We start from the raw sequence: 26,411 nt of genomic DNA on the forward strand, positions 1-26,411 counted from the left end.
TTCAGAATATGGATTTTTCTGAATAAGCTTCTCGCATAAACATTGTGACAAGCAACAAAAACAACAACATATAATTAAGATACAATATCATGAAGTAGCAAGACTTCATCTAGTTTTTATGGGATTGAGACCCCTGGTTAATATGCCCTCAGTGGCTATGTTTACAAATGATACTCTCTAATAATATTTCCAGTTACAAGCTAGGAGCAGCACAGCCCTCAGGCACTAACAATTTTGGTGCCCTCTGCTGGCCCTTGTTTCTGCTGTCAGTTCAAGAAATACATTAAAAGCTCCTAAATCTGTCTAGAGAATTTATTCCTTGAACAACACCCCAGAGACAGGTGGATGCACATCACTTGGATGCCTGTGCACTGTACTGCAGCTCTCCCAAATAATGCTTCTAGTGCTGTAAAGCATTAAAGAGCAGCCATCCCATAGTGTATGATTAAATTCATATTTAAGCAATATGACTCTCCTGATCATCAGTTTGAATCTCCCTTACTGTACTTTCTTTTGATGTTTCTTTGTCATCTTGCTATTAGCATGGTGGAACAGCGGATTGCCTTGAACAAAGACACTTGGAATATGGAAAACTAACAACTTTATAGTATTTCTCTGTCCCAGGGGATACAGTTTGGGTTTTACCCCCCCCAGAGTTGTCCCACTGGCCACCCGTTAGATGTAACAGATGTATATCAATTCTGTAAAATGTGAAGGGTAGGAAACACTAGGTACCAGCATACATTTTTCCATTTAGATGTAAATGGATGAAATTGGACACCAAAAATTTTAAAAGTACTGAAGAATATCTGTGTGTTTTTCTTTTTTTTTGTTCTAACTGCAGTTTGAAAGTTCCTTGAATGTAAGACAATCACATACCCACTTTTTAAAATCTTGTTCTACTTGTAGCTAACTTTTTTTTTTTGACACTGGAAACTTCTCCATGTTCATACAATATTATCTTAGTCTGTTTTGGTGTTTGCTTTTTTAATTTTGATGATCTCAAAACAGTAGAGTACCACCCCATGTTGAATAATAACAAGAGTTTTGAAAATAGTTAAACTCCTAATCTGAAAATGTATTTCTGAGAAGCATCCTTTCGTTATCGTTTTTTTTTTAGTTTTATTGCTGACTGTCCCTGGAATGGAGGAAACCACCTCTGAGGCAGACAAAACCCTTTCTAAACAAGGATGGGACACTAAAAAGGTGGGAATCTCACATTTCAAAGTGAAGAGGTTTCATTTTCTAAACATGTTTAGGGAAACTAATGCTACAAATATTGCCAACCAAAACAAACTACTTCCAGAGCTCAGAGATGAAATGCTATATTTAGCAACATATCATTAAACATTAGATCAGAAAGGCACTTAATATATATTTTATTTGATTATATCAGGAGAAACTCTTTAAATTTGGGGCTTGTTGGGCCAGTCAATAAAGGAAACAAAGATGACCAGCCTTTTCTAAGACCTTCACAGAGCTTTTGTGTAGAAGAATAGCTCTAGAAATGCAATAAAATTTTCTGAATAAAATACCATAAGCAGTAATTTCAAATATCTTTGCTTATAAACATTTCTTCTTTCTGTTTTAGACTGGGTCATCAAGACCTAAATCATGTGAAGTTCCAGGAATCAAGTAAGTTTAGAGCATCTTTTAAAAGAGCATTGAGATCTTTCAGAAAGAACATTGTACGTTGAATTTCTTCTTGAATAGATGCAAGATAAGCCAAAACTAGTGTTAGTGTCCCCTTGTCTGTTACGCCTCTAGTTGGTTTATCAAAAATACCATATATCTTTCTGTATATGGCCACCTCCCTTTTTTGAAAATGGTTTTGTACAGATCTGTCCAGGCTGAAATTTAAACTGAGTTGTCTTTTTTCCTCTCTCCTTTATTTAGCATCTTTCCATCAGCTGACCAGGAAAACACTACAACGCTGATTCCTGCTACGCATAACACGGGTGGCTCCCTTCCAGACCTGACAAACATCCATTTCCCTTCCCCTCTCCCAACACCGTTAGATCCTGAGGAATCCACATTCCCAGCCCTGAGTAGCTCCAATAGTACCGGAAATCTTGCTGCCAATCTGACTCACTTGGGCATCAGCACTGCCAGTCAGGGTAAGATCACAATTCTGCGCCGTTTTAACAGATTGTCCATAATATGTCACTTGTCTTACAGCATGGAAGTCGCGTTGCTGAATAATACTGTTTTGTCTGAGGGGTAATTCTACTTCTGTTCACTGACTTTCCTTTGTAAACAAGGTTTTCTTAAAGCCATTTCTGTATGAAAAAGTGATAGAGCTGTATTTAGTTTTGACTTAAAAATATCCTTACATTTTTTTTCAAGTTCTTCATGCCCAAGTCTGTTTTTTTGTTGTTTATATGTGACTTTGTAGGACAGACTATAGCATCCAAAATGTGCCTCCCTTGTAATTCATTGTACTTAATCCCAACAGCATTTGAATTGTGGAAATACCCTAAGTAGGCCTTTTGTTTGCATTCCTTTAGAATATTTTTTTTTCCAAATAAGGATTCTTTTGGAGAAATAGCATTGCTTGCTTCACCTGAAGCAGATTTTGTCTTTTGAGCAGTCAAAATAACATGGAGAATTTACAAGGTTTGCTAGTTTTAGTAAGCTTGGTTGCCTGATTTTTGAAAATATCTGGAGTAGTCAGGATTCATGATATAGAAGGGCTTTGGGAAGCAATACCAAGTGCACACTTCACTCTCACTATGGTGCCTTTGTGTTGAAATCGTTGCCTTTTGAGTGTAGTTTTTGTTGCAAGTACTTGCAAAATGCTGCTGCTGTTTGAGCTGTTCAGCATGAGTCTGAGCTTTGTTGGGGCTTTTGCACTTTGGCAATACTGATAGTTTTATTATATTAAAAAAAAAAAAGCCACGCTGGCAGTTTATAATGTTCATACTGATCAACTGATAATTTCAACTTAAGCAAATGGCCTAAACTAATGATTGTTATTTTTTTAATAGTTTCTCTAGGTCCTACTTGCGAGTAGGGTTGCGTTTTATTGTCAGTGACAATTGCAGCCGGTTGATTCCTAGACCAGAAGAAAAGTGCTCTATCCAAAAATAGAAAAGTATTTCCTGTGTTAGGCAGGATTCATTTACCCACTTAAAAATCCTCTCGTATATTGGTAAAAAGGAAATAATTCTAATCAGGTTAATGTAGTGTTATGGCTGAGCAGTTACATTTAAGAAGGAAGCAAGAATATAGTTTACCCCTCTAAGTAGAGAGGAAATCAGCAGCTTTTGGCACCCTTCAGAAAGCTTTCTGGTCTCAAAACAGACTACACAACGTTTCAGGGATGGGCTCTCATTCAAGTAGAACGTAGCAAGGCTTTGTTAAGATAGGTGGTGTGTATATAAAAAGAAACAAACTACTTCCATGGAGTTAGGCCAGGCTGGGTTGCTAAATTTTTTGCACTACCCGTAATTAGCAGAGTAAATGGTATAAAACCAAACGAGTAGGTATGTAATTGCTTTGAAAACATTTCCTGATCCATGAAAGATACTCCAAACGAGAGAGGTGCATTCATTGATGATTTTGCTGCTGCTTGTTGGAGACTCTCCCATAGTTTAAGCAATGGCGTAGTCAGTGTTTTGGCTTTTTTTAACTGATATTCTCAAACCTTCCTTCCCTTTCTTTATCTCCTAGATCTTGAGCAGAAAATGTAAACACTTCTGAGCCTTTTGTAGGAGCTCTGTGCATTGTGCAGACATGCCTGTAGCAGCCCCAAGTAAAGGTGGGGAAAAACACCTGTCAGGTTATGAAGAACTGCCAACAACTTAGGCTACACATTTGTGCATTTGAGGTTGTCAGTTCGCTGACATGTTCCATGAGACAGTGTTGATTTTTGAAAACATCGTGCGGGAAGCCAGGCAGTCTTCAGAATCTGCTCAGTTAGAGCCAGTTTGCCTGCTGGCTCCTTGGCAGCCCGGACTTCCTGGCTCCCTGGCAGCCTGCCTGGAAGCCTTGAGCAGGTGCCAAGTGCTGAGGAGCTCTCAGGCTCTTGTGAATTCCTCCTTTCTGGCAGCTCTGGAAGAACAGCTCACTAGAGAGATTGTCCTGAAATTGCTTTCCAGGGTGTCTCAGTTCCTCTAGGGTGAGGCAGAAAACAGGAGAGGTTTCAAAGCTTGCAGGTTTTGTCTTGAATGTGAGCAAAGCTAAATTACTTTGTAGTCTGTCCCTAGCCCCTGCTAGGTCAGGGCTCTTTAGAGTGCGAGGGATATTTCCTGCCTTCCTGTGCTCTGCTATGCCATTAAAATGGAGTACGTCCTGTGTAACCAGTTTTTCTTCTGCATTTTCCATTAAATAGATGTTTGCTTTTTATAATAACACAAGTGCCTTCTGATTAGTCTTGTTACATGATCTGTTATCTTCTTCCTGAGGTTTCAGCTCTTACAAATAGAGGAGAACATGCTGCTCTTGGACTCTTTGTGTGTGCAGCCCAGGGGTGTGCGAGAACGGTGCCTATTGTTTCCATAAACCACTGGGGAAGCACAGTGCTGCTGGAGCTGGTCTGCTGATTTCAATTCCCAGTCAGTATCTGTGCACCATCCCGCACAACTGTGACTGGTTTAGGTCCAGGATAAACAACCACAGGGATCTTCCTTTCTTCCTGATGCTCTTTAACCTGACAAAGTTGCAAATTAGCTAAAGAATTTCAGCCTGATTGGCCTAGGCACATTCACCGCTTTGCGTCGTCAAATTATGCTGTACATTTTTGACAGATCAGGTAATTACCTGTGTACCAGTATCAATGAACTGTTGCTCCGTTCCCATTTGAGCTCGTTTGTTCCTCACTGGCAGGAATGACGACGACGCCAGCCCCTTCCCAGCAGCACCGTCAGCCCACCGTCAGCCCTCTCTCGTTGAGCGCAGACTCGAGGCGACCACAGTCACAGCAAATGTCTCCTACGCTTTCCCCTTTGTCACCAATTACTCAGGTAGGACCTCGCTTGGAGAATTACAATATTTGGTCACAGATGAATTGTTTTACCCTACCTAGGGGAGGGAAATGACTGTAACTTCGTCTTTCTTGTTCTGTAATCTTTAAATGTGTTTGTTAACCTGTACCTTAAAAAGTGAGAGGTTTGTAGAGGACACGGATTTTACTTTGACTTTTCTAAATCCTTGGTAAACATCAAGACACTTTTCTTTTGAAGACATTGTCCATGAAATTTGGAAGACATTTTTCTAATCCATATGAGAAGCACAGTTAGCTTTTAAAATTGATTTCATAAGTACAATTCCACAACTGACTAGGTTGTCAATTCCTCATCTGGACATTCAATTGGGCTTTTGTTTATTGTACCCTGAAGGTGATATTAAGTCCCTTGAAACGTATTCTTGAGTGTCTTTAAACCTTTAGTTAACATTTAAAAATGCAAGATTGACTTAGTGTGGTTCACTTGATGTGAAACTTGATATGCTTGGGGAGTTACCTACCAGTGTGGATGATTTTAATTTTTCTTTTTAAGGCCGTGGCAATGGATGCGTTGTCTCTGGAACAGCAGCTTCCCCCATATCCGTTTTTTACCCAGACAACTTCCCAGCAACAGCAGCAGACCCAGGTGGCAAGTACCCTGCCTCAGAATACTCCTTTAATGCAGACCTCTGGTTTACAGCGAGGAACACAACTCCCCCCACTCTCCGTCACGGTACCTTCTACCATCCCGCAGTCACCTCCGGGTAGCCAGACCCAACCATCAATGGGAATAGACATCAACTCGGTAAGCTGGGGCAGAGCTGAAAAAGATAAAGCTTTCATTTTGAAAACGTAGCATCAGGGTTCAAGCTGGACAGCCCTTGTGATAGGTACACTTCTAGGTGGAGTCTGAAGTAGAATGGTTTTGATTTAATCCATCTTCAAATGCTTTACAGACAGAATTTGGTTTTCGGGTGTGCTTACGGTGGCTGTAGTTTCATAAAATGGTGTCACTTGTGACTTCATGTTTAATTAGAGCAGCCTGAATCCTGGATATCAGCATTTATTTCACACCTTGCTGCTGTTGCATTGATACTTTTTCAGGCTGTTAAATGTAATCCACCACCAAAGTGCTGTAGGCTCAAGGAGTTAACAGAACTTTGATCAAGAAACCTGCTAACAAGCAGTTTTTCGAAGTTGGAGAGAGCCAGGCACCTTCTATATTTAGAAAGCTTTCATTTAAAGGATTTATAGAGCATACATTATTATCCCCCAAAATTGGATTTGTAGCTGCTTTCAGATCCTGATAAGAAGTGGAGTATATACCTACATAGTAGTGATGATTTCTGGGCAGATTTCTTTTTGTGCTGGTTGTGCCATGGTTTGTTGTGAAATGTTCTCTCTCTCTCTGCATATAAAGGTCCAGAATAGAGAGCGAGATCAGGGTAACAAGTTAGCTGGGGAAGAATTTCACAGCTCCTTCTCTGGTCATTCTGCCCCTGCTCTATCAGATCTTGAGAGCCTGACCTGTAGTGTCCTCCTGGCAGTGTTATAATGACAGTAACTGGTTAGATAATAGGCAGAAGTCATTCTTTATTGATCTAGCACTAGACCATGGGTTTCATTTGTGGATGAAATTTTAATGATTTGTGCTGGTAAGTGCTTCTTGAAGGAAGCTGCTTCCCTTTCAGGATTAGAAGGGGAAGAAGAAGGCCAATTCCAGCAGTGGAAAGGATACCGACCTACTCAAAATGTGTCCAAATGCTTTGATTCTAACACTTAGGTAGTTACCAGTACAGATCATTTTCATTCTTTGCTTTCTGTGTTGCTTTCCTCATCCTAAACTTCTTTATCACCTTAACTTTTAGGGTGCTATGCTTATCTTTTAAAGCAACTGAAATTGCATATAAATAAAGTTCAAAGCTAGCTTATCACAAAGCCATTTGAGCTGTGCTACAGTCTCACTGACAACTCCTGTGCAGGTTTTTAAAGCAGCATTGAAATTCCTTTTGCTGTAGTTTGGATTTCTGTTTAAAGTGCATTCGTAGCAATGCATAATATATAAAAAGGTTAAGATATTTTCTTACGATCCGTAAAATTTGATGTCAGAAAGCATTGGTAGTACAGCATTCTTCTGCACTGCATAGCTATCTGATTAAATTACTCCTTTTCTTAGATTATTGGATTGCAGGTTTTCCTCAATCGTTGGTAAATTTCTAAGGGAAATATAATAGGAAGAGCTGTACTTAGTTTACATTAATTTCTGCAGCATTCTATTCAAATGCCTTTGAGATTTTTAATTTGTTCGAGCCTAGGGTTCTTTATGACCAACAAAAAGGTAAATCTTTGACAACGTGTTCTCAGGAAGACTGAGAACAATATAAACATAACTAACATTAAACCTGCAAAACATAGCCTGAATTTTCAGACAGTGTCTGTTCCATGTCCTGGGGTGAAATGCAGCTTTGAGAAGGATTTTGGTCTTTGTGGTTACGCACTTTGATCTTGATAACACAGCGAGGCTGTTGAAGATTAGGCAGGGTGAGGTGAGACGGATTTCCAGAGTACTGTAAACACAGGTTAAGAATGTGTGGGTATGGCAACTGAGTTTGACTTGAAAATAGCCCCAGATTTCAAGACTGCTTTTCCTTAAATTGTTGGCTGACAAATTTTTCTTGTAATTGAACTCAAAGCACTGGGAAAAAAATATGTAAATAGTTTTTGGTTGTACAACAGCCCAGCCCTGCTCTTAGATCTCAGCCAGACGAGCCCATGCCAGCGCCGGTACCTTAACTTTCTCCTTTTCGCGGCATTGTTCACAGTAATCCTGTCTTCACGTATAGCCAAGAGTTGCTGAAGAGGATGGTTCTCCCAGCTTCCTCAAGCTGTGTGCGCCAACAGTTGATAACTTTCCAGACTTCCATCAATCCCATGGTCTTTAATTCTGTGTTGTTCTGTAGGCTTCACTCCAGCAGTACCGCAGTAATGCTGGCTCCCCAGCCAACCAGTCTCCCACCTCTCCTGTCTCCAATCAAGGCTTCTCTCCTGGCAGCTCCCCTCAAGTAAGGGACTCTGTGCTTCCACAGGCCTTGCTTCTCGTGTTTGTTTTTAGTTGAGTCTCTCCATTACTGACCCATAGTTGCCTCACTGTAACTGTATGTGCCTCATGCATTCCTGGTGTCTCATCTTGTTTGCAGTTTCATTCAGTTCCAGAGTTTATCAATAGCTGGTGAATTGCCTTTTGATTGATCAAAGCTACTCGCTTGAGCACTGTTAACACAGGTATTTCTGCGGGGTGTGCAGTGGACAGAACCTCCAGGTAGAGCCCTTTCAATTAGCAATATTGTGGAGGAGCTGACAGATGTGGCTGGGAGGGCAGGGGAGAGAGAGAGGGAAGCTTTTTAAGTGCCTCCTGTAGCAGGAAAACTTCCTGCAGCACTAAATCTCACTTGTATGGCCACAAGCATTTACATCAGGACCTTTTTCACATGGGAACATACACTTGGAAAGAAAACATTGTAGAAAATGCTCTTAAAATAAGCAACTTGTGGCTTGAAAGTAACAGGTTAGTGAAAATGCTGTCTTGCATGCCACCTGGTTTTTCTTCCTGTGTATGTATATCCGTACATCCACGTGTCCTATATGCAAGTCTTAGCTCAGTGTGTGTGTAAACCTGTGAAAGGGAATTTTTATCTGCCAGTTGCAAGACAATTAAAAATAAGCCTTCTTTAAGGGTGCCCTAATTGTAAGGGAACCGAGTGCGTTTTCAGTACAAAAATAATCTGATGTTCCTGAAATAGATCCACATGGCTGCCCCTTTCCCAAATCTCACCTGTAGAAGCAAGGTGAACAAAATACTTACAGAGTGTCACAACGGAGTCTGAAAATACATTTTCTGTTTCGTCATTTAACGTTTAAGGCTGTAAGGAGGTAACCCCTACCTGATTCCAAAGCAGAAGCTTCGTCTCTCCTTGCCATTAGCCAGAGACAGGTCACTGGTAAGCTCAGTAAGAGATCCGAGTGTCAGGACTGTCTGGATTTTCTTAACCCTTGCTTAATTGCTTCTTAACTTCTTCCTTCTGCCTGCTTCTGCCAGTTCTGCTGTGTTCTGTGCGTGGCTCAGAGGAAACACGCAACCTTACTTCTCTAGGCTGTCACCTAGAGCAAAGCTGTTGCCAGTCTCGCTGCAAATTCTCAGGTCAAGTTGTCACTTGGGCAGCACAGACGATTTTGATTTTGCAATGATTTTCTTTCCCCCTTGACTTCTCAGTAACTCTTGGTTTTATCCACAGGCTTGTTGCCACTGATCAGTCCGAAGTACTGGAGTGCAGGGAGCGAAGGCTTGGCTGTAATTTTACTTGCTGGGCCTGTTTTACTCTGTAAACTCTTACTTATGTTCCGCTATTTTCAAGCGGGACACTGTAAGTCATGCAAAATGAGAAGGGTTTATTAATACTACTTAACTTCAGCATTGTCCTCTTTAAAAGTATCCACACACTTCTCTACTTTGGCTAGAATAAAAACTCTGTAGCTTTCCTACCTTTATCAATAAACCAAAAGGTAGCAGTGGAGAGTGAGTCGCCTGTGGCAGTGGACTTTTGGGGCTGGAAATACAGGTGTGGAGAGAAGCAAAGGGGAAAGAAAAAAGTGGGTTGTGATTATGGGGGCAGCTCCCAAATAGCAGGATCTATTAGTCTGTAGAATAATCTGCCACGAGTGAAAGCAGATTGGTTCCAACAGCAGAATGTTCCCATTGTGGCACAGTCTGGCACTGGCTGGTGAGAGTGGAATAAAGTAGGTGTGACCGGGTTAGACATCTCCCACTTGCTCCTGTTTCTCCAATTAATTTTAGGTTAAATCACTCTGCAGTGAATCAGTGTGATGTGAGTGACATGCTCTAAAAATAGAGATCTGTGGTTTGATTTTTATCACATACGGTTCATTCACCAGAAGCTTCTTTTTTTTTTTTTTCATCTTTCCACATCTCCAAATCTATTTGCTCTCGTGTGTGAGCTGTTTGTTTGTTACATGAAGGTCTTCCTGTTCAAACACGACTCGGAAAGCTCTGCTTGTAGTTCTCAGCTTTGTGTTTGCATGGCTTTTCACTGACGGTGGCTTGTTTATTACTACTGTGCTTTTCTCCTCTAACACCTGGCATACACTTCCAATTAGATAGAAATCTGCTTTTTTTTAGCAGAATGGCTGAATACTGGAGAATATGGTATGTATTTTAGACGAATAATTTAAGCCAGAGGTTGTGTGGTTTTTCTTCTTTTCCTTGCAGTCACCACATCATTAACCCAAGGAGATGTACTGTTGACAAAACAGACCTCATCTAGTGTTTCTGTAGGAGATGGTGTTAGCAAGATGTTTTTCAGAGTTGTCAATAAATTATTTTAGGGCTCTGAAGTGTTGAAGTAATGACATTTCCAGTTGGTTTCCTTTGGGAGATTCAGTGCTTAAAAATGTAATAACTGGTGTATTTCAGGGCTGAGGGAAAACATGGGCTTGTAAGGTTTGTTAGGGGTTACCAAGGTAGACTTGCACAAGTTCTGGTCTCCCGTTCATTATTTTTCTTGTAGCCTAAACTTTTTAGCTTGGGAGCAATGCTTAGTGGAATGCAGAAATCCTAGGTTTTGCCCTATGTCTGAAAAGCTCCTGTAAAAATGAAATGTCAAAAATTAAATGAAAAAAAAAAAACATACCTTGGTTCTCTTTAGAGCTCTCAAATAGAAACTGTATTTCTAGTGCTGGTCCAAACCAGCTTCGATTTACATCGAGTATGTGACATACTGAAGTGCAAGTTTTTTGTTAGGGAGTGTTGTAAAACATCACACAGTCCCAAAGCAGTGTCTGCTGCTTAAGATGGGAATGATTTGCCCGTGATAGTGAAGCTGCCTGGTCCTGAGCTGCTTGCTTGAGTTAGCTCTATGCTCTCTACACTGTTATTTTTACGCAGCACATGCAGCAGGTTGAACAGTGTGGAGTTTGAGTAGCCATCAAAACATGCCAATCAAGGTGTAACAGGGCAACAAGCTAGATGTCAGTAGTTTAAAGAAGGAAAGTGCTTTTGTTATTATTTTTTTTTAAGTATAACTTCGTAGCAGGGCTTTGCTTTCCTCTCATCCGGTGTGATGTGCTCTTGTGATGTTTGGTTACTTCCTCGCAGCCCCGTCTCATGGGGATGGAGCAGCCCCCGTGGTGCTGAGGACCAGTGGTAAATGGGAAGAGAGGCTCCAAGTTCCCAGTTTTACCTCTTTCCGAGGAGGGCACTGAGTAGGGCATTCAGCTGCAAAGCTGTCATTTCTGCAGTCATAGCTGTGACACATCATACACGCACAGGAAAGTGAACTTAGTGAATCAAAATCATACTTTTGTCCAGAAAAACCCATTCAGGCCCTATTTAGTCAGTCATAAGGAAGAGGCAGCTTCATTCAGTTAAACCCTTCCTTACTGAGAAGTCCCTGTATGATCTCTGACAAAGATCTGGAGGCAGTTTGCTGCTATTCCTGACCCCGACAGTGTCACGCTTCAAAGCGCAGCCCCTCGGAGGTCCATGAGGTTTGTGTTTCAACTTCCTGACACTCTCCAGCAGCGCTGTTCTGCAGCAAATTTCTCTCTTCTCCAAGTGCATCCGAACCCTGCCCACACCCTCGCGTGCAGCTGGTGGAAAGTGCTTCGCAGTGATGCTCCCAGCAGTTCTGGGATCAAACAGGATCTGCTCAGCAAGGAGCTGTGCAGCACACGCGGCTCAGGTTGAACTTCAGCGACCTTCCCTCACAGAGCCCTGTTCTTGGGCTGTGAATTCCTCCCTTGATGCCAAATTTATCGAAAAACGTCCGTCTGATGTGATAGCTGAGGGCTCTGGCTGGAGGTGGGAAGGGTTTTACTTGCTTTAGAAAGAGCAGATGATTATTTCTTTCATGATAGTCCCCTCTCCTGGAGGGTGTCGGTAGTTTTGTGCAAGACTTTCCTTCTTTTCCTTGCATGCAGCCTGCAAATAAAACCGAGATATGCTACTGATGTAGGTGGAGAATGCTTAAAACGTGACGTGCTGTTTGCTGAGATGATTTTCATGTTCACTGTTGTGGACATCACCCCGTGTTTCTGAGTTTCTTGATCTTTGTTCAGTGTTTCTGGCTGTGGCGGCTGGTGTAACCGTCCTTGTGCCTCCTAGGCTTCTGCTTAATTACATACACTGCTTAGGTTTTTAAGGAGAAAATTTGTAGCCTTCTTCTTTTAATGTGCAGATAAAACAGCTGGAAAATGCTATGCAAGGTATTTAACTCCACGAAAATCGGCTCTTATGCACACCATCTTTTATTGATGCTCCGTTGTGAGCTTGCTTGTGGTGGTTTGAAATAAGGAGCGATCTCTTTGTGGTTTCTCTTCTGTGTGGCAATTCTCTGGGGTAGTGCTGAGCATTATTAAAATATTATTAAAACGTTGACCTAAAATTCTTGGTCACCTCTAGAATAACTTGTAAACGGTGGAGAATCACTGGTAAATGATTGCCATGCTAGAGCAGAGAGTAAAATTAGCAAGGCTGTACAATTCCTCCTGTCCTCCTTGTCTATGAACCACTGGTTCCATGCTCTGCTGGGCTTTTCTCGTTAACTTTTCTGATCTCCAGCTAAAGTGAAACGACTGTAAAACATCAATTTTGTTCTGGAATGTTGTTGTCTCGGTGAAGCTGGCTGTTGAGCGGACACCAGGCTGCGGAGGCAGTGAGTTATCACCAGCACGCAGGTCGTGGCTCAGCTTTGCATCACGTTTTGAACGTGCAGTTTGGTTCTGTCTGGGTTCGTCTGTCACCAAAACAAAGAAGTTCACCAAAAAGCTGCAGTTGCAGAGCGATTTTTTTATTTCTCGTCTTACCTAGCGCACTCGTCTGTACTCATAAATCAGAAGTTTTGTGTTGTATGTCCTCTGTGAGGCAGTTCGTTTGGTTTACCTGACTGTATCTTTGTGCTTAACGAAAGGCAGCGTAACGTGGAAGGATTTGTGTGGTGGAGGGAAACGCTGAGTATTTACGGACGTGGTGGTGGTTAGTGGCTGGTAATAAAACGGGGCACTGCTAACTAACTTCTGAGAAGCATCCGTTGGAAGGCTCGAGTCACTTGCACGCCGTGGGTACCTCTGTTTGTGAGATTTTTGCACCATAAAGACTCTGTTTTGTTTTCAGCATTCTTCCATTCTGGGGAGTGTATTTGGTGACTCCTATTATGATCAGCAGATGACAGCTAGGCAGGCTAATGCCCTATCCCATCAGGTGAGCAAATTCATCTCAGATTTTCAGCTATGTTTCGGCCACTTTCAGCTTAAAGTAAATATAATTCAACTTCTGATAATTTTCTGTGATAGCACATTTTGTCCTTTTAAGTTTACCTCTCACTTTTAGTTTGCAATACTTAGGGATTTCTTTTCCTTTTTTTTTTCTCCCCATTCTTCTTTCCCCTTTCCTCCCTCTTAGCCAACAGAGCAGATGTTTTTCAAGGTGTTCTGCCAAGATTAGTGGATTAGAAATAATGAAAATAAATAAATATGGACATTTCTGGCTGTAGCCACATTTGGGAAGGGTTCACGTGTATGTGCTGACAATGTTGACTCCTGAAATTGGCAAACAACTCATGTACAGTACCAAAACCTAGCAGGCAGACCTGCACCCTCATTGCTTTGGCCAGCCAGTGCATTGATTCATTCAGCTGTTAAATATGCTCTGGTAGCAGATAAAAATGAGATGGCTTCTGAGAGGCAGCGCTTGATGGGCAGATACCTGAGTTAATGGCACGAATTGTTTCATTTATTTATTTATTTTACCTTGCTTTAAAGCTACCTTTTCTTTCGTTCTTCTGATATTGAAAGCAACAGTTTTATTTTGGCATCCATTCTCCCCTCATTTCCCTGCACTCTGAATTTGGCAGCGAAGTATTCTGGAAAGTTAAGTGAAAATAGACCGTATTTTGATCAACAAAACCTAAAGATGAATTTGTTTGCCTGTCTTTCTCAACTCTACTTCCCATAACTTGAGCTTTGTAAGTTATTTTTGCTGTGTTCCTTGACGGTTGGAAGTAACAATTTCCTTTGTACCTTGGTCTTCAGCTCGAACAGTTTAATATGATAGAAAACGCCATTAGTTCCAACAGCCTGTACAGCCCTTGTTCCACCCTGAACTACTCCCAGGCAGCCATGATGGGACTTACCGGCAGTCATGGCAGCTTGCAGGACTCGCAGCAGCTGAATTACTCCAGCCATGGAAACATCCCCAACATCATTCTTACAGGTAAGGGCACTGCAGACTTACCAGACGGGTAAAACCATCCCAGTGCTGGATTTTATCTTCGTTGTGCAACGTTAGCAGTGAGCCAAAAGAGGAAAAGGGTACTGCCACCTTTGAAGGTGGTGTTTCACCTTGTGTAAATACTCCAGACCATAACAGGAACATTTCCTGAGTGCCGGGGAGCCTGATGGCTCTTGGTTGATCCCAGCGAGCAGGCAGAGCATGCAGCAGCAGCACTAATTGCCTTACAGAGCTCCCCTGCCTCTGAACTTACTGCATCCTGTGCTTTAGTGAGGGAGGAGCTGTGAAAGCTGAACTTTTTCCTCTGCTGCTCCGTTCAAGCTTGCCAACGCAGGATTTTTTACTGTTACATATGGTAGCGAATCTGGTCACGGTTGGACATTTGGAAACAGTTTCTGCATGGATCACTGAGAAAACGGTAGTGTAATCTGTATTTCAGCCCAGGACTCTTGCTGATTAGAATCATGTAAATTGGGGTTTTTGTTCCTAAACCTAAGGGAGAGAGAAGCTAAAGTGACACCACTTCGTAGCCCCCAAATATCCATAGATGAATGCTGCTTTGTGTTGGGTCATTACGATGACTTTGAAATGCTCTGACGAATCTATAATTCATCCAGCTGGAGATGAGGATAGATTTTTCTTATCTGAACTCTAGCCTTCCATAAAGTATTCCAGGATTTTTGCAAGCTGTATTATCACTTCATCTAATTTTTCTGCCTGGAGATTACGTATTTGCTAAGGCCTACTGGTACCTTTCTCTTCCCCACAGTGACAGGAGAATCTCCTCCCAGCTTATCAAAAGAACTGACCAGCTCTTTGGCAGGAGTGGGCGATGTCAGCTTTGACACAGATTCCCAGTTCCCTCTGGATGAACTCAAAATTGACCCTTTAACCTTGGATGGACTGCACATGCTGAATGACCCAGACATGGTCCTCACCGACCCCGCCACAGAGGACACGTTCAGGATGGACCGGCTGTGAAGCGTGGACACCAGGAGCTTGGGAACGGCGCTTGTTCCTGGCGCCCAGCCGAACTAGAGAGTCCCCAGGGTCAGTCGTGTCAGAACAGGGGTTACCGAGAGCGGTAGCTCTGTCCTGTACAACGTGTACAATGAGTAAAAGCTTGTCGTTCTAAGCTTGCAGCGCTGCAGACCCCCCACTCCCTGTCGCGCCGTATTTCACCCCTTACCCACTCGTTGCCATTAATGAGTAAGGAGTTTCCATCAGCCTTCTCCTCTCCAGAGCCCCCCCCTTCCCCCCCACCAAAGCTCCAGCATTCAGTTGTCGATTTATCCTTTGCACTAGGAGGGGGTGTTTTTTCGGGCAGGCGAGGAAGGTCCAGAGCCGAGGGTAAAGAGATTCTTTCTAACGTACCAAATCGTTGGCTGCTGCTTGGGACGGGGAAAGGAGCTGAGGACTGTCCCCCCCCTCCCCTCCCCTCTCCCCCCACCGATTCGAAAGCAAATCTCTGCGTTGCCACCCTCTGGGAGGGGCTGGGGGAGCTTTTGCGGTTTTGACTCTGCTTCGTGACAGCTGCTTTGTAGAGTAAAACGCTTCTTCCTTTATCGATATGCCATGTTTGTTTCCAGGTCCGTTCCCCTGACTGTCGTCCTGCACCCACTGCCTCTTCTCATGCCCTGAGCAAACTCGTGTACTTGGCAAAGCAGAAAAGCAGCCGGGCAGCCCCACGGCCTTTGGTAGCCGGCTAGTCAAAAAGGCGACTGTAAACACTATTTTCCAAGCTTTTTTTAACAGATATATATGTAATATATATATTTATATATATGTATACATATATATAGCATTTCTGAGCACACAAAAAAGTACTATAATTCATTACTTGATTAGCACGGAGGAAGGATCAGAACATTTTAAAGCAGCTAAAAGAATATAGGAGGCTAACTTGCAGAGTGTATTTCTAACTTTACTTTGTGAGAGATTCCTGGGCAACAGGAAGGGCATTTCTATAGCAATGCCTGGCTCAAACCATGATTTTTTATTTTTTATTCTTATTCATTACTTATTCTGTTACCATTATTTATGATTTTTTTTTTATTTAAGTATTTGGATATTAGCAAAGTAGCTAAACTACATACAGCCAGTTGAAGCACTCTACATAATACTTGTACAGTACATCTTTTTGTGTTTTTATTCCAGAAGTATATTATATATATTATATATATAGGTATTTTTAACTAACTGGAATTTTAAAACAGATGTTGAGCAGAAGTAAGGAAGCCTAGGGCAAGTCTAGATGTTTCCCTCTTATAGTCAAGATAGGGTGGCAGGAACTTCAATATTCCTTCTTTCACCCTGGGGAAAAAATAGCTTGTTCAGCAGTGAAATAGTACTGTATCCTTGAACAGGTTGAGATTCTGTTAAATTCATAATAGACTATTTCTGTTAGTCCTTGTTAATATTCTGTGCTGCAGTAAAACGGGGTGATGAATGACACTTTATCAATGGCAGATTTAAAAAAAAAAAAAAAAAAGAACAGAAACAACTCATTGACTGAGTTGGTGATTTTACTTAAATATCATGGCTGAACTTATGATGATTCCCAAATCTCTGCACTTGGGACTTTATCAGGTCTGAAAAATATGTTTAAGGATTTATCAAGAGCCCAGTAGGCGTAGAGTGGTTACCGGGGCACTGTTGAAATGCTGGCAGCACTGCACTGTAACCTCTGCAGTAACAGACCCCGTAAGTACACGTCCCTTATTAGTAGAAGTTAGGAGTTAACATTATTTTGAGTTTCATTAACAACACAAAAATTATGTTGTGTATAACACCCCGAATGTGAGGTTAATGAATAGCGGCTAGAGGAAGCATTTCCATGCAGCAGGGGGTGGACATCCACAGCTATTTTTGTTAAATACAGCCTCAGTAAAAGAGCTGGGCTTTGTTTTCATTTCAAGACGAGTTGTTTTGTTGTTCCCCATGCCCATCCCTGGCATGGGCGTTCCATATCTGCTCTCTTTCAACTCGCTCTGCATCACCTGAGTCTGTATTTTGTCTAAAATTGTGTCAGTTCTTTCTCAGCTGTCATTTTTCTAAGCAAAAAAAAATCCCCTCAGCACTTCTACCTGACCTCCCTGCCCCGTTCCCCTCGAGAAGGATTTTCTTGCTGTTTTCAGCAAGCGATACGGAGGAGCTGGACTGCTCTTAATGAGTTATACTAGGTTTCTGTGTGCTTCCAGAAATCTGTGGGACGCCGTCCTGAGATTCATGCAAACACTGCTGAGCAGAATCGTTGTTGGGATCTCTCTAATTTGGGTGCGTGTTTGCTCACATCTGTGCCATTAGTTGACCATTTGCACTAAAAGTATTTTTCTTTAGATCTCTTTGCTTACCTGTGTCTTTTTCGTTTGTTCCTTCCCATGCAGCTGAGAGGTTTTCCTGCATCTTTGTTGAAAATGTTTGTTAGGATTTACACCCGGTAGTACATGCTAACTCCTGATGTCTGCTTATTTCAGATTGCTAACGCTTTTTCAATTTAAGAAAAAAAAACAAACAAAACAGAGGTAGCTTCGAACAGGAGGATACCCAAAAAGAACAAGAGTATTTGGGGCACAGGTGACTCGGAGTCCTTTGCTTTGAAACAGCCGAAAGGTACAGTGTGAGCCGGATGCGCTTCTTGCAGTTCACATAGTCTCTTTGACAGTACTGTTAGTTCCTCGATGGGATTTCTGTCTGTATCGCTCTCTTGTTCGAATGACTCTCATGCATGTAAATTCTTGTTTGTGATCTATTTTTTTAAAACCAGAGTCACTTCAGAATGAAGCATCCAAGTAGGAGATCAGATTCCTAACTGGAGACTTTTACAGGGAGCTGTTGCTAAATGCTACCTTCTAATTTTTTTTAAAACTACATGTGTATATAAGAGATCTTGTTTATTAGACTTGTAAGTAGACATTTAAAATGGCCTTAATTTAAAAATAACACGTCTGGATGCAACTGTCAAAATTAGGGACCATCTAGTTGAGAGAAATACAGGTTTTGTTCCTTTCTTGTGGGGCAAATGGAGAAGGGTGCTTTGAGAGTGGGAAGAAGATGAAGTCATCGTGGGAAGCAGATGACGGCCGTGTATGAAAATGTGCTTCATCTCTCGAGCCCCGGTAGCGGGCAGGCAAGCTGCTTTTATTACTGACCCTTTGAGAACCGGAGCAGTTCTTTCAACAGCTCTTGCATTTTGCTTCCCAGAAGGCCAGTTTCTTGACAGCGTCGCGTACGAGCTGCGCTTAGGAGGGGTTTTTCTCCCCCTCTCCCCTTAAAGGTTATATTTTTAAGTGCGTATATGCATAAGGCTGCTTTTAAAGCAAAAACTATATTAATTTGTCCAATGTAAACGTGGAGCAAATCCCCGGTGTTTTGGGAACAAGTGATAATATTTAAAAACCTATTAGCACAGTTTTCGTTTTAAATTGCCTGTAAAAGGGTGAGAGCTGTTGGGAGTGGTTGGGCCCTCACAGTCCAGGGATGGATGAGAGCAGAAAGGAAAATGATCACTTGGCGCAAAAAAAAAAAAAAAAAAAAAAAAAAGTATTATTTGTATCTTTTCCAGTTAAATCTTGAAACTGTCTGGTGTCTCAAAGGGTTACTGTCCAAACATACCTGCTGAATGAACCCTCCCCCTCCCTACAACATGTGTTTTTTTATATATATATAAATATATATATTAAAAAGTTCCCAAGCTAGACTGTTGCATTTGCCAATACAATGGGGAATTAATAGGAATAAACTTTCAGTGTATAAAATACTGTGACTTTCAAAAGAAAAACCAGACTTCTGCTGTTCCTTGCAGTGCAGGCGGGTGGGGGGGGGGAGGCTCTCGTCGTTGTACATAGCAGTCTGCATTCTCTTTCCAATGAATCTGCACAGGCCGAGTTGAGGTCATTCTCTGCTGCATGTGTGACCGACCGCAGGCAGCACCCAACCTGTCAGCTCACTACTGCTTCTGCATGTCAGTGAACACTTCGCCAGCGATCTTTGACTGTGCAAAACCTTTCCTGTACAGAGAACCTTTGAGTTGTTCCTTTATTTTATTTTTTTTAAAGAGGGGAAAAGGTTTCCAGAAAGAGGCTGCAAATTAATCAAAGAAATTATTAATGGTTTGGACATTTTATCACCTTTTTGAAAATTCGATTGGATTGAGTTTCTAAAAAAGTGCGCCTGAGAAACCCTGGTGCAAACCCATGCAACAGAAATGCTTAAAACTTTCAGCTAAGAGGAAGAGCTGCCCTCTGATTTTTTGTAAAAGCAGCATCCGATAACGTGGAATTGTTCAAATATCCTCCAAAAATTAGGTCTTGGCAGTGTCCATTTCTAAAACCTCAGATTTCTGTAGAAAAAAAAATACTTAAGGCTGGAGATCTGCCCCTTGCTGAGCATGGTACTCGCCTTGGAAACCCCCTCTGTCCCATAAGGAAGAGGAAAGCCCCCTCATCATACCCTAGGTTCAATTGTATGCTGTGCTTTCAGGAGAAAAGCGTTTATTCCTCTGACAAATGGAACCCCCGTCACTGTGATGGCAATGTGAAAGCGCAGGTAGCGTTTGTTACATGTGTATGTTCTTTTTAAAAAACAAAAAAGCGGAAAAAAAAATTTGTAGTGTTCCTGTTCTTTGTATTTTTAGTTGCATATTATTTATACTGCGCAGTGTAGGCATGGATTGCATGTCAGTTTTCTATGCGGGCACCATGATGACATTATAACTGTGTATTATAAATCATTTTTACCTTTTTAAACAGAATCATTGTGTGGAATTTCTATACTGCAAAACAAAACACTACATTACGTACAATATTCATTTGTGTTATTTATTTTCTTTTTTTGTGGGGGGGAGGGGGGTGGTTTTAACTGTGGTGTATATTGCCTTATGTGGGCTTGACCAATTTTATCAAAATAAAGGCCTAAAGGGGTAAACTATGTTTACTGTTTTCTTCAGTAAATGTACTTGGGGCTGCCATAGAGGCAACTGCAGGAAAAGTACACGGCAGAGAGCGTAACAAGGAAGCAAAGAGAATCCAGATAGAAATAAAACGTCGCTGTGTAATGTGCTGACTGCAAGTAGCGAGGAGTGCTGGTCTGAGAAGTGGTTCAAGTCTCACTTGTCAACTTAATGTTGGTAATTGCCTGATGAGCGTGAAGAGCCTTGCCTAACCCTTCCAAATACATCTGCTCTAAGTCCTTTGCTTCTTTTAAGGAAACTAAATAGTGGGAAACTAAATAGTGGGAAACTAAATAGCAGTCTGCTTTTGGACTGGCAGTGAAATCTCTTCTCGCCTGACCTAACGCTGCAGAAAACGGACAGCACAGATGCTTTGCTCTTGATTTGTTGCAGGTTTTCTGGTTTTGAAATATGAAGAGTCTGTGTGGGCACTGTGGATTTCTGAAGGTCACAGGTAAAGAGAGCAAGTCAGAGGAAGAGCAAGAACAGGTGCCAGCACCCCTTTTTCAGGTTAAGATGCAGCGTGTCCAGCGAGGCCCGTGTGTTAGAGCCAGCAGGAGCCGTCCCTGTGTGCTGCTTCTCGTTGTATGTGATGCTTTGACTTCCCTCCTGCGCTGTTTGTGTTTTTTTTTTAGAGCAGATGTAGAGCCTTCCATCCTCGGGTTTCAAACACAGTGAATCTGTTTTGCCCTGATGTGTTTTGTGTCTGCATCACAGTGCCAACAGCATCGCCGTGATGCTCTTTGCAATGAGAGCTGGGTTTGGACAACCACAGCAGGACAGCAGCTTGGGGGGCCCTGCGTTCTCATGGGCTGCTGTAAGAGTTGTCGTTACTTCTGTAACTTCCTGGGTGAGCTGTTGGGTAACTAAATTTCTGTCTGAATTTCGGTCTTCCCTGGTTATTGCTTTTTTTCTAGGTATGGCTCCAGTGAGGAGCTTTCTGGCACAATGCTTGTGCTGGGATAAACGCTTAAAAGTCGGGCTGTAGAGGTGCTGTGGCTGCATTCAGCACAGAGAAAGAGAACTGAGCAGCTGCATTGCGTTAGACTGAATGCAAGTGTCAGACTGAATGCAAGTGTCAGACTGAATGCAAGTGTCAGGGTATTTCTTTATAGTTGAACTGTTGGGCTGCGCTGGCGGCGGGTCCGTTAGTTCCTGTATTTCAGTGGGGAGAAGCGGGTGGCTCTCACCTTTGTGTTGTCCAGCCAGGTCCTGGAGATTTTGCCATTGCACTCGTGCTCCTGGTGGCTGTGGCTGCGCACCCCAGCTGGCTGCAGTAATTGTCCACACTGCGCTGTCTGCAGCGGGGCGGTTTGCTGCTGTTGTGCACGTTACAAGGGAAAAGGCAGGTGACTGCTGGGAAGGAGCCTGGTGCAAGCTAGGAAGTTGGGAGGGTTTACAGAAAATGCCTTGTCTGGTTTACTTAGGATATTAGACCAAAAGTGTTGACTGCTGGCTCTGCATGGGGGGAAACTGACGAAATTGTGTGTCGTGCGGATCCGTTTCGCTTTGGATTTCTGCTATTGTACCTCCCACCTTGCAGCTGGGGATTGCGGAACAAAAACCAGAGCGAAAGTGCTCGGCGGTGACTCCCGGCTCTGGAGTCAGCAGCAGCTGTTAGGAAGCTGTCACTGCGGTGTCTGCGTTTCCCTTAACGCTGTGCCTGCCGCAGGTACTCCTGTCATCGCTGTCACATTCGCGAGACACTGCTCTCAGCAGTGACAATGCTTCAGACGTTTTTGTACAGCATGATGATAAGGATGGAAGTGGGGATGACAGGTTAGACTGTTTTACTCCTTAATTTTGCCTGCCTTCAGCCTATACAAACTCCTAAACTACTACTTGTTAAATTTGCAGATAGTATTTCCTCTCGGTGGCTGATGTGTTCAAACAAGACTGATAAACCTATCAGCAGAAAAGCTCATCAAAGTGTTTGTGGGAGCTGCGTGTGGGAACACACTGCTCCAGGGATAAGTTACGTTTTCCTGCCAGTCTTCCCAGTTTTTAGGAAGCGGATCTGTCATTGAAGTGGGGCACATATTAAACTAGTTTGTTTTAGAGTGAGTACATGTTGAATTTAATTTGTCACTAGTTGTATGCTCCTTTCATTGAGCTCCAAACTAAAACTGATGATTTGAGCTGTAGCACTGGTTGGGAACATTAATTATCCACTTCAGGTAGCTGCGCTGTAAGCTAACAGTTTTATCCATGTGCGAAGGGAACACTTTATCCGAGCTGGTGTAAGAAATCCTCCCCTTTAATAAACTTTTAATAAACAGCCTTCTGTGCTGTCCGATGGGAGACTGGGAACAGGCAGCGGGGCCAGGGATGTTCCTTGGAGGTCCCTGAGCCCACCTGGGACCCTGCTCCTGCCTGCGTGCGCGGGCCTTGGGACCAGCCGGTGTGGCAGTGTTTCGGCTGCTAGGCACCGATTCCCCTTGAGCAGGCTGACGTCAAGAGGCTGGATTTTTTCCCTTAAAACCCTGTTTTGACCAAGTTGTCTCCTCTGCTTTGAGCTAATGGTTGGAAATGAGCAGTGTTGAGTCTTTGCCCTTGGTTAGTGTGACCGCAGCTGAAGGAGCTTGGCTGGGATGAGAGGCTGGAGTCTGGGCAACCTTGTGTGCATCAGCGCTTTGGCAGCCAGGGCACCGGAGACTTTGCTTTGTATTTTGCTTCTTCGTTGTGTTTTTTAAGCTTGTCCAGGTGCTGTCTATTTGGGAGAACTCTGTGTACACGTGTCCATGCCTGCCTACTCACCTAGAACAAGAGAATTTAAAAACCAAGCAGTACTTGTGTGTCCCTTTGGTGCTAATGATGGCGAGTTTCCTGTCTTGCAGCATAAACCTGAGCTCGAGGGGTGCTTTAATTTCAGTTCTAGAAGTGAAGGCTTTGTAGTCAGACAGCCTGAGCTAGGGCTGGACTAGTTTGCTGGAAACTGTGGCAGAAAGCTCAGAGGGAGGGCACAGAACCTGGGTTAACGCAGGGAGCAGGAGAGGAGGTGCTGGTGACGTTTGTCTCAAGACCTTAACCTGGGGTCTCCCGCGGAGCTGGCTCGGTAAGGGTTGTGTCTGCCCAAGGGCACCCTGGACATCCCCTGGGTTTGAATTAGGCAGGTTTGTGTTAGCGTGGCTTTTGTTGCTCTTAAAACGGTTGTTGTTTAATATCTGTTAGATCAAGTTTTTGTTTTATAGGATATAGTTTATATATTTCTCATTTTTATGTGGCACAGGAATCAGGATGAAGTGGACCTTGCTGTGGGTGTTTAACATGCAGGCAGATGAGTGAAATGACAATTGCTTTCTTACAGCATTTCACTCTTCTGCTAAACATTTTCAAAACCCTCAGAGGCTTGGGGTGGATGGGAGGGCAGTTAAACAACGTGAATCTTATTTAGATTTCATTTCCTGGTCAACCTTAGAATATCCGTCAATAAACAAAGTAGGACAAACAGAACTAGGATTGCAACAGACAGCTCTGTGTGTGAATTGAGAGACTGCTGAACCAGTCACAAAATCTCCCTCCCTGCTCTTGTTCCTGGAAAATTCGCTCTCCAAGCAGGAGCGGCATTTGAGCCTTACAGTAAGATACTTAACTCTCAAACATGTATGTGAAAATGAGACAAAACCCAAATATTTGGTGCTTCTGCTGGAGAAATGCAAGTCTCAGAGATTGTAGAGATAGTGAGACTGCTTGTCCTAAACCGAGTCAATTCATCTCTCATTTTTGTGATTTGTACAGGGCCAAACGTTCTCAGGCCTTGACACTTTTCTGCCAGAGCAGAACTGCTCGCTGCGTGGTGGTTTCCACTGGTATTTTAAATATCTCAAAAGATTCTGTTCACTGCTTCCTTTGGGAGGTGATTCGTTGTGGTGCGAGGAAAGGAAGGGAGGGGATTGATCTGTATCGTGTTGCTTTGAGGTTCCAAGTCTATAAAACGCTCTCTAGTGGAAGTGCTGTGTGACAGCACGTATATCAAATAGAAATTTGCCTGACTATAAGCTCTGATTCAATCAGATTTTCTGTATCGAGTATAATTACAACCTCATGCAGATAAAAGCTTTTAAATCTGTTGAAGGGCACCCTTTTCTGCAAGTAAGCTGGGAGGTTTTTTAATTGCGGTTGAGATTTCTAAATAGGAATGTGTAGAGTTACAGGAAAATGTGTATTCTGCCCCTGAGAATGTTATTCTTTACCACATGCAAATTTTGCTAAATCTTTAAAGATTAGTCTGAGACCTGTGCAGATTCATCCACCCTTCAGCTCTTCCCGTAAATGTGCAATAGAAGTTCTTCCCTCAATAAGCTTAAATTGTCATAATTGACTAATGGTGAAGGGAAGCCTTGGATAAGGCTTCAGCTCCTGGTAAGAGGTTTATATTTGCAATGAATCTTGACTAAATCTGTGAAAGTAGGGCAGGGTTTTCAGATGTGAAGTCAGTCTGAGCTAGAATCATTTAAAGAGCAAAGTACAAAGGGATATACTGACAAAGTGCTGTTGGCTCTCATTAGGGACATCTGCTTTCAGAACGCTGTATCTTACTCTGCCTTTTGAACTGCTGTATCTGTACAGTGAAATGTAAAGTTCATTTGTACATGTCCTATGGATTATTCAATCCGATTTTTTTATACTGTGGTTTAGAAAAAAGGGATGAAAGGTCTCCATTTATAAATCTAATTTAAGAACTGGTTTCTGCAACTGTAGTAGTGGAGTGTCAGTATTTCCTTCAGAAATTTTACAGGCTTAAACTTACTCATAGAAATTGAGTTGAATTATACTATACAAAGGGCAATTTTTTAATTTAACAAAATCTGCTCTGGCTATTTGTCAAGAAAGAAAAGCAAGCAGTTATCAAATATCCTTGCTTATGCATAATATTACAAGCCTCCATTTGAAAGGAAAAGATTAAGCTTGGCTCAATTTTGGGATTTCTAAGATGTTAAATATAGAGAAGATAAATAAGTAAAACTTCTGTTCTTGCAGAGTAGATGATGAGCATAAAAGTTACGTGATAATATTTATGGGGCAAAATGTTGGGGGGGATAGGGCTTGCTTAAACAAAACTTTCTTTACTTACTGGATCCTGAATATTCATGGCATGAGCATCTACACAGGAGATAACTGTGTGTATAAATATACTGTATACACATCCACCGATCTTTGGTCAGCATTATACAGCATAGTAATTAAAATATTGTATTTCAGTCAGCTATTAACTAATAAGACAGTAGATATTGAGGTTTTATTTGGGGAGGAATTAGAACTTCTAGATACTTTTACTTGTTACCTTAACAGAGCCCCCATCTGTGGAAGGATTCCTTATAGAAGAAGTGGAAGTAAAATGTATTAGTACGTATGAAGGGAAAGTTTGATTTTAATAAAATTAAATACAGCTGCTTTTGGCAGCTTCTCTCACAGACTGGCAGCTAAAAACAACTTTATGTAGTTCGTTGAGCTTGGGGAAAAATGTCAGATTTATGCATTTTCAGAGACAGTATAATATACTGTTCTTTACAAGTTAACTTTTTCTATTAAAATAATTTGTGGATTATTTCACTGATATATGCAATCCTATATTCAGCTACAGTGTTGGTGGCACAGGAACTCTGGAAAAATTGTCCCTGCGACATAAAAGTTTTATTTATTGTGTTTTTCTATAGGTAAAGTGGAAAACTGAAGTTGGCTTTAAGTGTTTGCAATCTGAGAAATGATGTGAAAAAGCAGCTCAACTAAATGTACATTCTTTTCAATCTTTTCTTTTTTGTGTGAAGGCTTTTGTCTTTGTATCTTTGCATTATTTGTAAATGAAATGTAATAAAAGTTCAAATGTTTTTGTCTCTGGCTGCTTAGCTTTTTCTTCCTTAGTTTTGTTTGTTGTTTGTTTGCTTTTTGACTGAAGGTTTTCAGTGTTGAAATATTAGTGTTTTCAGTCCTCATGTTTATGAAGAAATAGCAAAATTGAACTATTTTGGTTATCTGGCTTCTTACAGCTGTGAAAACTGAACTCCATGTTAGTCTTCATGAAGAAACTGCAGAGTGATCTAAAAGATGGAAAGCACTGTGCTAAGTCTCAGACTGTGAGCTATCTCCAGGCATCCCTGAGTTCTAAGTGTGTTGGTGATGGTGTAATGACTGTCTCTGCTTTTAGGTCAGAGGATTGGTCACGTCCTGGACTGCTGCATAGTGTCAGAGCATTTTAGGATAAGGAGAGTCTGTCT

At 42.1% G+C, this 26,411-nt stretch overlaps 1 protein-coding gene across 4 annotated transcripts in view; it reads left to right on the top strand.

Annotated features, from left to right (window-relative positions):
- Positions 1-26,024, top strand: part of CRTC1 (CREB regulated transcription coactivator 1) — a 52,741-nt gene extending 26,717 nt beyond the window's left edge. For 2 of the 4 annotated variants that reach the window (XM_084498915.1, XM_084498916.1), the window contains 9 exons: positions 1,121-1,206; positions 1,592-1,635; positions 1,897-2,117; positions 4,828-4,964; positions 5,499-5,750; positions 7,906-8,007; positions 13,131-13,217; positions 14,048-14,228; positions 15,016-26,024. In XM_084498915.1, coding sequence (XP_084355041.1) covers positions 1,121-1,206; positions 1,592-1,635; positions 1,897-2,117; positions 4,828-4,964; positions 5,499-5,750; positions 7,906-8,007; positions 13,131-13,217; positions 14,048-14,228; positions 15,016-15,227 — 1,322 coding nt within the window. In that variant the 3' untranslated portion in view covers positions 15,228-26,024. The remainder of the gene's footprint in view (positions 1-1,120; positions 1,207-1,591; positions 1,636-1,896; positions 2,118-4,827; positions 4,965-5,498; positions 5,751-7,905; positions 8,008-13,130; positions 13,218-14,047; positions 14,229-15,015) is intronic. The other 2 variants (XM_084498917.1, XM_084498918.1) reach the window with 1 other exon arrangement.
- The last annotated feature ends 387 nt before the right edge of the window (positions 26,025-26,411 follow it).

This window comes from Aythya ferina, assembly GCF_964211825.1.
Source record: "Aythya ferina genome assembly, chromosome: 26".
Lineage (NCBI taxonomy): Eukaryota > Metazoa > Chordata > Aves > Anseriformes > Anatidae > Aythya > Aythya ferina.